At 45.4% G+C, this 13,542-nt stretch overlaps 1 protein-coding gene across 4 annotated transcripts in view; it reads right to left on the bottom strand.

The window, feature by feature from the left end:
* LOC119967608 (peroxidasin homolog) overlaps positions 1 to 13,542 on the bottom strand; it is a 285,117-nt gene that overhangs the window by 30,435 nt on the left and 241,140 nt on the right. For all 4 annotated transcript variants that reach the window (XM_038800359.1, XM_038800361.1, XM_038800360.1 and 1 more), the window contains one exon: positions 13,146 to 13,354. In XM_038800359.1, coding sequence (XP_038656287.1) covers positions 13,146 to 13,354 — 209 coding nt within the window. The remainder of the gene's footprint in view (positions 1 to 13,145; positions 13,355 to 13,542) is intronic.

Below are 13,542 nucleotides of genomic sequence, written 5' to 3'. Positions count from 1 at the left end.
ATGCCTTGGCAAACCACTCAGTTGTACCAAACTGGAGGAATAAGACCAGAGTGACAACCTAGCATGGCCAAGGCACTGGATTCAGGCACACTCAGGCTTCCTCACTAACAGGTGGGGACTAATACCTAAAGTTGCAGAGCTGTCAAACAGAATAGCTAAGTGACAGCCTGAGATAGTCCTTCCCACAGAATCATAGAATTTACAGTGTAGGAGGCATTCGGCCCATCGAATCTGCAGCGGCCCTTGGAAAGAGCACCCTACCGAAGCCCACACCTCCATCTTATCCCCGTAACCCAGTAACCTCACCTACCCTTTTTCATATTTATCAGCCAACAATGTGACAGAAAGAGTTACACAGTCAGAAGGGAGTGGCCCTGTGCATCATTACATTAACTCCAGACCCCAAAAGGTCTTATAGAAACCTAGAAAATAGGAGCAGGAGGAGCATTCATCCAACTCAACAGCCTGATCCCACTTTTCCCCCATGTCCTTTGATCCTTTTTCCCCAAGTGTTACGTCTAATTGCCTCTTGAAAACATACAATGTTTTGGTCTCAACGACATCCTGTGGTAATGGGTTCCACAAGCTCACCATTCTCTGGGAGAGAAAATTTGCTTCATCTCTATCCTAAATAGTCTTGTTGTACATTCCTGAAGTGTTGGATAATGTAGTCTTGCGAGGTTAACATATACCACCAACACTGAGTAAGGTTCAACTCTATTTTAGTAACTAACTATGAACTAATCGACATACGAAAACTGTGGGTTTAAACAATGTTACTTTAACTAGAGACCTAAGCCTGTCCAAACCAGTTGAATCTCTCAGCACGTGGTGTGAGTCTGTACTAAACTTGATGAGCTCTTGTTCTACTGAGAGGCATAATCCAGAATGAGCGGGAACCGTGGTGCCCTCTGCCTTTATAGTGTGTGTATTCTAACTGGTGATTGGCTGCAGTGTTTGTGCATGTTGATTGGTCCCAGTGTATGTCCATCAGTATGTGTCTGCACCATGATATACTGGTGTATATTATGACAATTCCCCTCTCCTAATTTATGACCATTCAGATAATAGAATATAGAACATTAGAGCGCAGTACAGGCCCTTCAGCCCTCGATGTTGCGCCATCCTGTGAAACCCCTCTAAAGTCCCTCTACACTATTCCCTTATCGTCCATATGCCTATCCAATGACCATTTGAATGCGTTTAGCGTTGGCGAGCCCACTACTGATGCAGGCAGGGCATTCCACACCCTTACTACTCTCCGAGTAAAGAACCTACATCTGACATCTGTCCCACATCTATCTCCCCTCAATTTAAAGCTATGTCCCCTCGTGCTGGACATCACCATCCGAGGAAAAAGGCTCTCAATGTCCACCCTATCTAATCCTCTGATCATCTTGTTTGCCACAATTAAGTCACCTCTTAACCTTCTTCTCTCTAACGAAAACAGCCTCAAGTCCTTCAGCCTTTCCTCATAAGATCTTCCCTCCATACCAGGCAACATCCTGGTAAATCTCCTCTGCACACTTTCCAATACTTCCACGTCCTTCCTCTAATGTGGCGACCAGAACTGCACGCAATACTCCAAATGCGGCCGCACAAGACTTTGCCCACAACAGAAGTAAGGCTCACTGGTCTATAGTTACCGGGGTTATCTCTACTCCCCTTCTTGAACAAGGGGACAACATTTGCTATCATCCAGTTCTCCGGCACTATTCCTGTAGACAAAGATGACTTAAAGATCAAAGTCAAAGGCTCAGCAATCTCCTCTCTAGCTTCCCAGAGAATCCTAGGATAAATCCCATCCGGCCCAGGGGACTTATCTATTTTCACACTTTCCAGAATCGCTAACACCTCCTCCTTATGAACCTCAAGCCCTTCTAGTCTAGTAGCCTGTATCTCAGTATTCTCCTCAACAACTTTGTCTTTTTCCTGTGTGAATACAGACGAAAAATACTCATTTAGCACCTCTCCTATCTCCTTGGACTCCACGCACAACTTCCCACTACTGTCCTTGACTGGCCCTACTCTTACCTTAGTCATTCTTTTATTCCTGACATATCTATAGAAAGCTTTAGGGTTATCCTTGATCCTACCTGCCAAAGACTTCTCATGTCCTCGCCTGGCTCTTCTTAGGTCTCTCTTTAGAGCCTTCCCAGCTAACTTGTAACTCTCAAGCGCCCTAACTGAACCATCACGTCTCATCTTTACATAAGCCTCCTTCTTCCTCTTGACAAGTGTTTCAACTGCTTTAGTAACCCATGGTTCCCTCGCTCGACCACTTCCTCCCTGCCTAACAGGTACATACTTATCAAGGACACGCAGTAGCTGTTCCTTGAACATGCTCCACATTTCCATTGTGCCCATCCCCTGCAGTTTTCTTCTCCAGCCGATGCATCCTAAGTCTTGCCTCATCGCATCATAATTGCCTTTCCCCCAGCTATAACTCTTGCCCTGCGGTGTATACCTAACCCTTTCCATCGCTAAAGTAAACGTAATCGAATTGTGGTCACTATCACCAAAGTGCTCACCTACCTCCAAATCTAACACCTGTACTGGTTCATTACTCAGTGCCAAATCCAATACAACCTCGCCTCTCGTTGGCCTAACTACATACTGCATCAGGAAAACCTCCTGCACACATTGGACAAAAACGGACCCATCTAAAGTACTCGAACTATAGTGTTTCCAGTCAATATTTGGAAAGTTAAAGTTAAAGGAAAGTTAAAGTCCCCCATAACAATAGTCAACTCCTCGCACATTCCGAGCCTCACCGGAGGCTTATGCCTCCATTTCCCTCTACCGTCCGTCATCCTCCCCTTTCAGCTCTGCCTCCTCTAATTTTGTGCTGGACCAATCCAAGATGGCCCCCTTCTCAGCCCCTGGCCACGCTTCTCCAACGCTGCCACATCGCATCTCCCTCCCCACCCCCCGCCTCCCTCATCCCTCCCCCACTCCATGGCTATCTCTCCCATCTCACTTCCATTCACCAGCATTACCTGCCAGCGTGGCAACTCCTGCCCAAAGGCTCCTCCTACTGACTCACCACCCCTCCCCCCCACACTCTCCTCTTTGTTCTGTGTAGAAGGCACCCCGTGGACCTCCCCCGTGCAAACAAGGACACATCCCAAAGCACAAGTTGCATCCTCTGGGGCGGGGGAGGTGGCAACGGTCATCGCCTTACAAACTATTCACCCCTGCTACTCATTGTCGAGCCAACAAAGAAAAACTCCACCTGGGAGAAAAAAAAAAAACATGCTCCATCCCTCATTTTACCCGTTTCTTCCAAACTTCACAGTGCTGGCTCCTCTACCTCCCAATAAATTTCAGTTCTCCCCCCGATTTGTGCTCTTTAATAAAGTCATTGGCCACTTCTGGGTCTCCAAGTAATATCCCCGGCCTTCATAAGTCACCCATGCTTTTGCCAGGTAGATCACCCTGATCTTGATCTGCCATCGATAAAGCACTGTCTAGGCCCTGTTAAATCCGGCATGCTGTTTTGCCAGTTCAGCACCAATGTCCTGATATATTCAGACCTTGGGCGCGATTCTCCGACCCCCACGCCGGGTGGGGGAATCGTGGGAGTGCCGGGCGATTCCCGCCACGCCGCCCTGGCACCCGCAAGCGATTCTCCCACCCCCCCCCCCCCCAAAATGGCAGAGATGCCACAACCCCTTCAATAGCCTTCATTCAGACCTCCTGCACCTCTTTCCTTTGTTGATGGAACTCTTTGCTGATGAAAGCCATCAACTGTTCCATCTGGGGCTTTCCATTCTGCACCGTCCCTTCTCCCTGCACCATCCATCCAATAATTGTTGCACCACAGGTCTCTTCCAACTCCTTGACAGGATCTTTTACCGTCTGCCGAATTTCGTAACAAGCAGACATGCCACACCCAGGGAGGGAACTTCTCTAGCCATCAGCTGCACTTTTCTGTCGAAGTTGTTCCTGTTTTCAGGTAAAAAGAGCTCTTTTCTATGCCTTTGAGCAGGAGCTGCCCTGTGTGCGACCACTCACATCATGGCCACCACCGGAAGTCCAGCCACCTTTCTTGTTTTACTTTTGTGTCAGACAGGAATAAACAATTGTTGCAGTTCCCCCATGTGCTCCTTGAATGTTTGCCAGTGCCTATCCACAGTCATCCTTTAAGTAATGTTTCCCAATCGATCATAGCCAACTCATGCCTCATATCATCGTAGTCTCCTTTATTAAGATTCAGGACACTGCTCTCAGAATCAACTACTTCATCCTCCGTCTTGATGAAACATTCCATCATATTATAGTCGTTCATCCCAAAGGGTCTCGCACAAATAGATGGCCATTGATTCCGTTCTCGTTACACAATACCCAGTCTAGGATGGTCAGTTCTCCAGTTGGTTGGTTCTTCAACGTATCGGTCCAACGTATACGCTCTATGAATTCATCTTCTATAGTATTGTGATTAATTGATTTGCCCAATCTATGTGCAGATTCAAATCATCGATAATTACAAATGTTCCTGTATCACATGTTTCTCTAATTTCCTGATGCCAAGTTTTGTTATACAAGTATGAAAATGGTCCTTCATGAAGCGATGGGCTGAAACCTCCTAAGTTCAATGGTGGGCGGGGAGTGGGAGAATTTGGCAAAAATCCGTTTTTAAGCCAGCGTGGATTTACAGCGGGATCTTCCGCTGCTGCCCATCATGGCAGATCAGCAAGTGGATTGGATCCATCTTCTAGCCCCAGAATGTTCCTGGAGAAACATCCTCTTTCTCTGGAGGTCTATCTTCCAGCCTCAGAGTGCTCCTCCCGGGGATTCATATTCATTTCCGCCTTCTCATTTAATAGTCAGTCAGTGATTTTGGGCATCTTTTCAATTTGGATAACTACGCAGCATTAGGCCTGCCTGCCACGGAAGATGACACCCAATTGCATAATCCATGAGGTTGGGGTGAGAAGATTTGGCATGTTTCCCACTGGCTTCCATAGCAGGAATCACACCACTCCTCGTCATGGCACTTAGTCCCCAGTTGGGAGAATTCCACCTGATATTTCATCAGTTTATAAATTTTGTTGTGTGACCAAAACCACATAAATAGGTGGTTCTTTGTTGATGTCAAATATTGTTACCAATGTTTCTGCCTTTTTGATTAGCACCACAATTGGCCATATCCAGCTTTCAAAATGGTTGACATTCCCCAATCAAAACCACTGTGACCCAGACTTTTATTGGGGGTGGCCACAGAGGAAATGGCTCTCATATCAAATACTTGAGGTGGAAAGAAGGGCACTGGAACCAAAACAAAAATTCAAGAACTTTAGGAAAATTCTTTTCAACGTTAATACGAAGATATGACCAGGTTGTGCCAATTAAATTGAATTTTGCACAACATTCAAAAAAAAAGTCCATCACTTTTGACTGCACCTCTAATTTAAGACATCTGCAACTTCAGACGAGAATATTGGCTTTGTCTGAACTAGTGACTACAAAAAGAAGTAACAGCTACAGTCTCTACAGGGCATTTGTCTAGACAATGTCCAATCAAGGCCGAATGAATGGAAATCACTCCATTCTGCCAGCAAATTCACACAGAAGAATCCAACACTATCTTACCTTCAATTTTTTCATTTCAATGTTAGAAACCTGACTAGATTACAATATAATGACAATGCACATGAAGAATTAAGTTATACATCTACATTACAGAAAAATGTCATAACTATACTTAAAAGCAGGACATTTTTGATCAAATGATTCCAGTGAAAGTCAGAATGGTGCCAATTCTAGCTGAGTAAACTGAACCATTCTTGTTTATTATTGGGGTAAATTAAACAAGACCCTTCTGAAAACATTGTGTATTCTATCCCACAAGTACTTTAATAAACAAACACAGGAAAGTTAACTCTCGAGAGGCCAGATGCTCTGAAAAAGGGACTGACACTAAACATTAAAATCTGTCCTTCACCTTTTCAGATACTGGCTAGCTTGCAATATTTCTTCACCAAATTATATTTGACACTTCTTGCACGGAATATTTAATTAAAAAAAAATGTAGCTGCAGTCACAGTCCCAAAATGTTTGACTAAATCACAGCCAAGAACCTGCTTGCGTTTGATAAATGTGTAAACCATTTTGCATTTGGAAAACTTTCCACTTGGCCGTAAATAGAAAGGATGTATGTCGAATAATGTTGAACCCAGATGTAACAAAGAAGTCAGGATATTCTGTATTCAGAACATGGAACTGGAATGGGGAGGGGCAGGGAAAGTTAGCAAATAGAAACTGAGTGTTTACATTCATTCATTCCGATTGCAAAGCACAAGAAAAAGGCCCCGCTGGGTCGGAGAATCGCCGGGAGTCAGCGTGAATCCCGCCCCCGCCAAAAACTCCCACCCCCCCCAGAAATTGCCCCGGCATGAGTCGCGCCACCCGCCTCAAAGAATGGCGGGGACTGTCGAGACTCAATGGGCCCCGGGGCTCCACAAATTCTCCGGCCAGCGATGGGCTGAAGTCCCGCCAGTTCTTTGCCAGTCCCGCCGGCGTAAATTAGAGTAGGTCCCTTACCGGCGGGACATGGCGGCGCGGGCGGCCTCCGGGGTTCCTGGGGGAGGGGATCTGGCCCCGGGAGATGCCCCATGGTGGCCTGGACAGTGATCGGGGCCCACCGATGGGCCTGTTCCGTGGGGGCACTCTGTCCTTCCGCACCAGAGCTGTGGTCCTCCACCATTCCCGGTGTGGAAGCAAAGCCCTCTGCGCATGTGCGGGGATGACGGCAGCACACGCTGGCGCTCGCCCAATGGGACGAAAACCACTCCGGGGCGGGCCTAGCCCCTCCTTCGCACCTATGAGGCGGCCCGACGCCGGAGTGGTTCACGCCACTCCGTCCCGCCGAGACCCCACGCTCCACCGGGTAGGGGTGGATCCCACCCCTTGGGCGCGATTCTCCGCTCCCGGGAAAAATCGTGAAGGCCGTCGGGATTAAATGGGGAGGCTGTGGTGTAGTCGCTGTACTAGTAATTCACAGGCCTAAGGTATTGATCTGGGGATGTGGGTTAGGATCCCACCTGGGTAGTTTAAACTCAATCAAATGTCGGGAATTAAAAGTCTATTGACGACAATTGTTATAAAGAGCCATCACTAACATCCTTTAGGCAAGGAAATCTACCATCCATGTGTAGCTGACATGTATAATAATAATAATCATCATTTTATTGTCACAAGAAGGCTCACATTAACACTGCAATGAAGTTACTGTGAAACTCCCCTAGTCGCCACATTTCGGCACCTGTTCAGGTACACAGAGGGAGAATTCAGAATGTCCAAATTACCTGTGACTCCAGACCCACTGCAATGTAGTTGACTCTTAAATTCCCTTTGAAATGTCCTAGCAAACCACTCAGTTGTATTCAATCGCTATGAAAACATGACATTGACAACGGCAGACCCAGCCCGATCGACCCTGCAAAGTCCTGAAAATGGTGCCAAAGTTGGAAGAGCGGTCTCACAGACTAGTCAAGCAACTAAAGTAATTCAAAAGATGTTGACAAGTTTGATCTGGCTTTGACAAATCATTAAGTGCATATCATGTGAATCAAATATTAGCTGAATCAAGATTAAACATCAAGATTGACATCGGCAGACCATCCAAACAATGTTCATGAGACCATTATCACCATTCCTGGGTTATGTCCTGGTTCACAGATCCAGCAGAGGTGGGGCACAGGAAGTTGCCCTGGGAGTCCTCAACATCGACTCTGGATCCCTTGAAGTCTCATGGCACATACTGTCCAGCATCAGTTGTTGAATCAGTACTCCTCCATGTTGAACTCTACTTGGAGGAAGCACTGAGGGTGGTAAGGGGGCAGAATGCAATCTGGGTGGGGTACTTCAATGTCCATCACCAAGAATGTCTCAGTAGTATCACCACAGACCGAGCTGGCTGAGTCCTAAAGTATACAGCTGCTAGACTGGGACTGCAGCAGTTGGTGAGGGAACCAACAACTGGGAAAAACATACTTGACCTCATCCTCACCAACCTGCCCGTTGCAGATACATTTTTCCATTACAGTATCGGTAGAAATGACCACCGCACAGCCCTTGTGAAGACAAAGTCCCACTTCACATTGAAGAAACCCTCCATCATGTTGTATGGTTCTACCACCTTGCTAAATTGGATAGAATTCAAACAGATTTAAAACTCAAAACTGGGCATCCATGAGGTGCTGCGCGATATCAGCAGAATTGTACTCAACCATAATTTGCAACCTCATGGCCTGGTATATCCCCCACTCTAATACTGCCACCAAGCCAGGGGATCAACCCTGGTTCAATGAAGAGTGCAGGAGAGCATGCCAGGAGCAACAACAGGCATACCAAAAAAATTAGGTAACCTGGTGAAGCTACAACACAGGACTACTCGTGTGCCAAACAGCAAATGCTACAAGTAATAGAAATCGACAGAGCTACACGATTCCACAATGAACGCATCAGATATAAGCTCTGCAGCCCTGCCCCATGCAGCCGTTAACGGTGGTGGATAATTAAACAACTCAATGGAGGAGGCGGCTCAACAAATATCCTCAATGATGGAGGGGCCCAGCACATACGTGCACAAGACAAGGCTGAAGTATTTGCAACAATCTTCAGCCAGAAGTGCCGAGTGCATGATCCACCTCGGTCTCCTCCAGAGATCCCCAGCATCACAGATGTCAGTCTTCAGCCAATAGGATTCGTTCCACATGATATCGTGCTCCAGAATTTGCTGCACCCTTAGCTAAGCTGTTCTTGTACAGCTGCAACATTGGCATCTACCTGGCAATGTGGAAAATTGGCCACAAGAAACAGGACAAATCCAACCCAACCAACTCTCCATCGTCAGTAAAGTGATGGAAGGAGTTATCAACAGTGCAATCATGCTGCACTTACTCAGCAATAACCTGCTCATGGACGCTCAGTTTGGGTTCTGCCAGGGTCTCGCGGCTCCTGACTTCATTACAGCCTTGGTTCAAATGTGAACAAAAGAGCTGAATGCCAGAGGTGAGTTGAGAGTGACTATCAAGGCAGCATTTGACCGAATATGACATCAAGGAGCTCTAGACAAACTGGAGACAAAGGGGGAAAACTCTCTGCTGGTTGGAGTCATATCTGACACAAAGGAAAATTACTGTGGTGGTTGGAAGTCAATCATCTCAGCTGTAGGACATCACTGCAGGAGTTCCTCAGGGTAGTGCCCTAGGCTCAACCATTTCAGCTGCTTCAATAATTACCTTCCTTCCATCATAAGATCAGAAGTGGGAATGTGTGTGAATGACTGCACAATGTTCAGCACCATTCGCGACTCCTCAGATAATGAAGCAGTCCATCTCCAAATACAGCAAGGCCTGGACAATATCCATGTTTGGGCTGACAAGTGGCAAGCTACATTCGTACCACACAAGTGCCAGGCAATGACCATCTCCTACAAGAGAGGATCTAACAATCGTCCCGTGAAAATCAATGGCATTACCATCACTGAATTCCCCCATAATCAACATCCATTGATCAGAAACTGAACATGACTAGCCATACTAATACCATGGCTACCAGAGCAGGTCAAACGCTAGGAATCCTACAGCGAGTAACGCACCTCCTGACCCCCCCAAAGCCTATCCACCATCTACAAGGCACAAATCAGGAGTGTAATGGAATACTTTCCACTTACCTGGATGAGTGCAGCTCCAACAACACTCAAGAAGCTCAACATCATCCAGGATAAAGGGACCTGCTTGATTGCTACCCCTTCCCCAAACATGGATTTTGAAGGGAAGGTCATGCCTGATTAATCTTATTGAATTTTTAGAGGAGGTGACTAAGGTAATGGACAGGAGGAGTATCTATGGATGTCATTTATATGTTGTCCCACACAAGACACTGTTAACTAGGGTGGAAGTCCACAGATTTAAGAGCAACTTATTGACATGTTTAGGAAATTGGCTGAGTGGTAGGTGACAGAGAGTGAGGATAATGGGTAATTAATCTAAATAGCAGGAGGTGACTACTGGTTAACCACATGGATTGTGTTGGGGCCCAATTACTTACACTATTCATTAATGGCTTGGATGATGGCACAGAAAGTCATATATCCAAATTTGCTGATGATACAAAGGTAGGTGGATTGTAGACAGCCTAGATGATGGCATATCATTGCAAGGAGATGTTGATGGACTAGGTGAATCGGCAAAATTGTGGTAGGTGGAATTTAAAGTAAACAAGTGTGAGATTATCCATTTTGGACCAAACAATGATAGAGCAGAGTACTTTCTAAGTGGTTAGTGTAGAAGGGACTTTAGTTGGCGGATTAGTTGCCTTAATACCCTGTATTCATTTTAACCAGCTGCTTGACTATATTTCATGGAAATAGGCACTTGGCAAAGCATGACGGATATTTAGCCTTTTTTCAGTCAAGAAGTTCTATATGAAATAGAAGGTCTTACAATGTAAACAAGCGTACAGCTGCACATTGTTTTGCTGACAGCATACAATTATTATTTTTCTTAGGCAAAGAACCCGAGGCCTGTTATTAAAATCTAACTCCGGCCTGCTCAGTTTTCTGTCTCTTGCTAATCTAAAGAATGCTTTCTGTCCTAGATATTGCTTACTGTATCATATAAATTGCCTGCCTTTACCTCTGTGAAGCGGGGACATTTGGAATGACTGTGGTCTCTCCAACCCCCCCACAAACTTAGTGTTCAATTAAAGGATCTTTGGCGAAAACTCGAAGTGCTGACTTATAATTTCTTTGACAGTTAGGTACAGTGGATGTCCAAAAAGACTTCAGGGTTCAGGGGCATAGGTTCTTAAAATGCAAGCAACAAGTTGAGAAAATAATCAAAAAGGCTAATGGAATGCTATCCTTTATATCTTGAGGACTGGAATATAAAGACACTGGGTTTGTGCTGCAGCTATAAAAAAAACCCTGCCGAGACCCCACTGGGCGCTACTGAGAGCAGTTCTGGGCACCATTTTGACCTTGGAGGAAGTGCAATGTAGGTTTACAAAAATTATACTGGATTACAGGAGTTGAGTTAAGAGGAAAGATTACACGCATCAGACCAATTTTCGCTAGAATTTAGAAGGTTAAAGGGTGAAGTATCCAAGATATTGACAGGGTAAAATAAACTATCTGCACTGGTTGGAGATTCTAAAACTAGGAGGTTCAGTCTGAAAATTAGAGCGAGACCGTTCAGAAGAGATGTTAGAAGGAACTTCTTCACTCAAAGGGTGGTAGAAGTTTGGAACTCTCTCCCACAAACAGCAGTTGAATCTAGAGCTGTTGTTAATTTTACATCTGAGACAGATAGATTTTTGTTAAGTAAAGATATTAAGGGATATGGGTCAAAGGCAGGTATGTGGAGTTAGGTCACAGATCAGTCATGATCTCACTGAATGGTGGGACAGGCTCGAGGGGCTGTATGATCCACTCTTGTTCCTATTCAATCCCTCCACCACTGACAGAGAGTGCAGCAGTGTGAACGACCTACAAGTTGCACTGCAGTAACTCACCAAGGTTTCTTGGGCAGCACCTTCCAAACCCACGATCACTGCCATCTAGAAGGTCAAGAGCAGCAGATACCTGGGAACCTGACAACTTGGAGGTTTCTCTCCAAGTCACTTGCCATCCCTACTTAGAAATATAGGGCTGGGGGCAGTGGGTGGAGGTGACCAGGGGATGGGCTGTGGGGTCGAGGTGGGTGGGTACACGATCCAGCGCGGCTGGTGCCATGTTTCCAGGCGTGCACGGCTGCAGCTTGTCAGCCCTCCGCATTTGCAGCCCGGGACCCGCCGATTCTCCACGCGATCTGCTGGTGTTCCACGTGACGCCGGTGCTAGCCCCTCACGGTACTGAAATCGGTGAGGGATTTGTGCCAATTTTCCTGTCGTGTAACACCACAGATTCTCTGATGTCGCTGGCACTTTGCCTCAGAAACGGAGAATTCAGCCCAGCACCTATCATTGCAAACTCAGAGACTGCTGCCACGGTCTTTCAAGTATAAACATCACCACCTTCTCAGTGAGACAATTTAAGTCTTCCTTTGATCTCTAACAATCTTATAAACCACCCAGGCTTGCCATCAGGCAGACTGCAGCTTATGTCACATGACTATCTTCATTTACCCTAAATTTAAAGCTAAAATCGCAAATATAATCCTTGTAGACCTCCATTGTAACATTCTACTTAGAATCCCTACAGTGCTGAAGCAGGCCATTTGGTCCTTCATGTTTGCAACAACCCTTGTTAAGAGCATCCCACCTAGGCCCAAAACCCCACCCTATCCCAATAGCCCAGTAAACCCACCTAAACCTTTAGACACGAAGGGACAATCCATCTAACCTGCACATCTTTGGACTCTGGGAGGAAACTGGAGCACCGAAAGAAACCCATGCAGACATGGGGACAATTTGCAAACTGCAAACAGTCACCCGGGTCTGGAACCCAGGTCCCTGGTGCTGTGAGACAGCAGTGCTAACCACCGTGGCACCCCTTTGATTTCTTAATGATGTCCTCGTCAGATTCCGGAGTACCACCTTTCACAAACTTCAAAATTTCAGTCCACACCCTATTACACAATAAATTCTGCTTGCCCATCCCACAGAACCCTTGTGCAGATTGCAAAGAATTTTAACATTGGTGCCAAAAAGCAGTGATTTTAGTCTAAAACCTGTCCTTTCTTTATATACAGTATATATTTTATATGGCAAGGTATTGTGGAGAAAACTTAACATACACCACAAAAAATAGAAATATACAAAAGACTTGAACTAACATTTGAATGTTAAATATATACTCTTTTCCTGGCATTCAATTAAAAATAAAGATTCTTACCACTGAACTGGGTATTTTGGGAAGGATGGAAGGTAAAACAAATTGAAAAAAAAAAATGCAGAACCTTAACAGAACATTAAATTTAAACTTCACACCTTTGTATTAGATGATCACTGCAGCCAAATGGCGAGGACTTTCACAACAGATGCACATAGTTATTCACCTTTAGTGTGGGAACTGTCTTGTTAAATAGGAATTTCAACTTACATTCCTTATAGATGGTCTATAAATCACCAAATAACTTGAAAACGTTCTAGTGTCCACCCAGCACTCAAATGTCATCCATTAAATAATTACAAACCTTCACAACAATCTTGCCACATCCGCAAGTCAATTTTTGGTATATCATCACAGCTCTGATAACCATGAGGATATTCTGCTACTCTGAACACATCAGGCTGTATCCTGGTGATGTTGTCTCCATTGTCACATAGGACACGGGCAAGGGAAGTCTGCTTGATCTGAGTCAGCTGGGCTGGAGTGAACACCCCAGGATTCTCATACCAGAACCTGTTTGCCCATAAAAAAAAAGAATAATTTTAAGTCCATCAAGGTCCTCAAAGTTACTTCAGTTCATTGTTTCATCGCAGATGCCTCCTGGGCATCTCGTATTCTTAATTCGACATTCCCTGTCCTTTTCAACAGATTTCGATTAGTTTCTTATGATTTAATGTTGCCAATTAAATGGGCAGAATTTC

This window comes from Scyliorhinus canicula, chromosome 6 (assembly GCF_902713615.1).
Source record: "Scyliorhinus canicula chromosome 6, sScyCan1.1, whole genome shotgun sequence".
Taxonomy (NCBI): Eukaryota; Metazoa; Chordata; class Chondrichthyes; order Carcharhiniformes; family Scyliorhinidae; genus Scyliorhinus; species Scyliorhinus canicula.
Note: the sequence above shows the minus strand (reverse complement) of the source record. Positions and strands in the feature narration are given on the sequence as shown.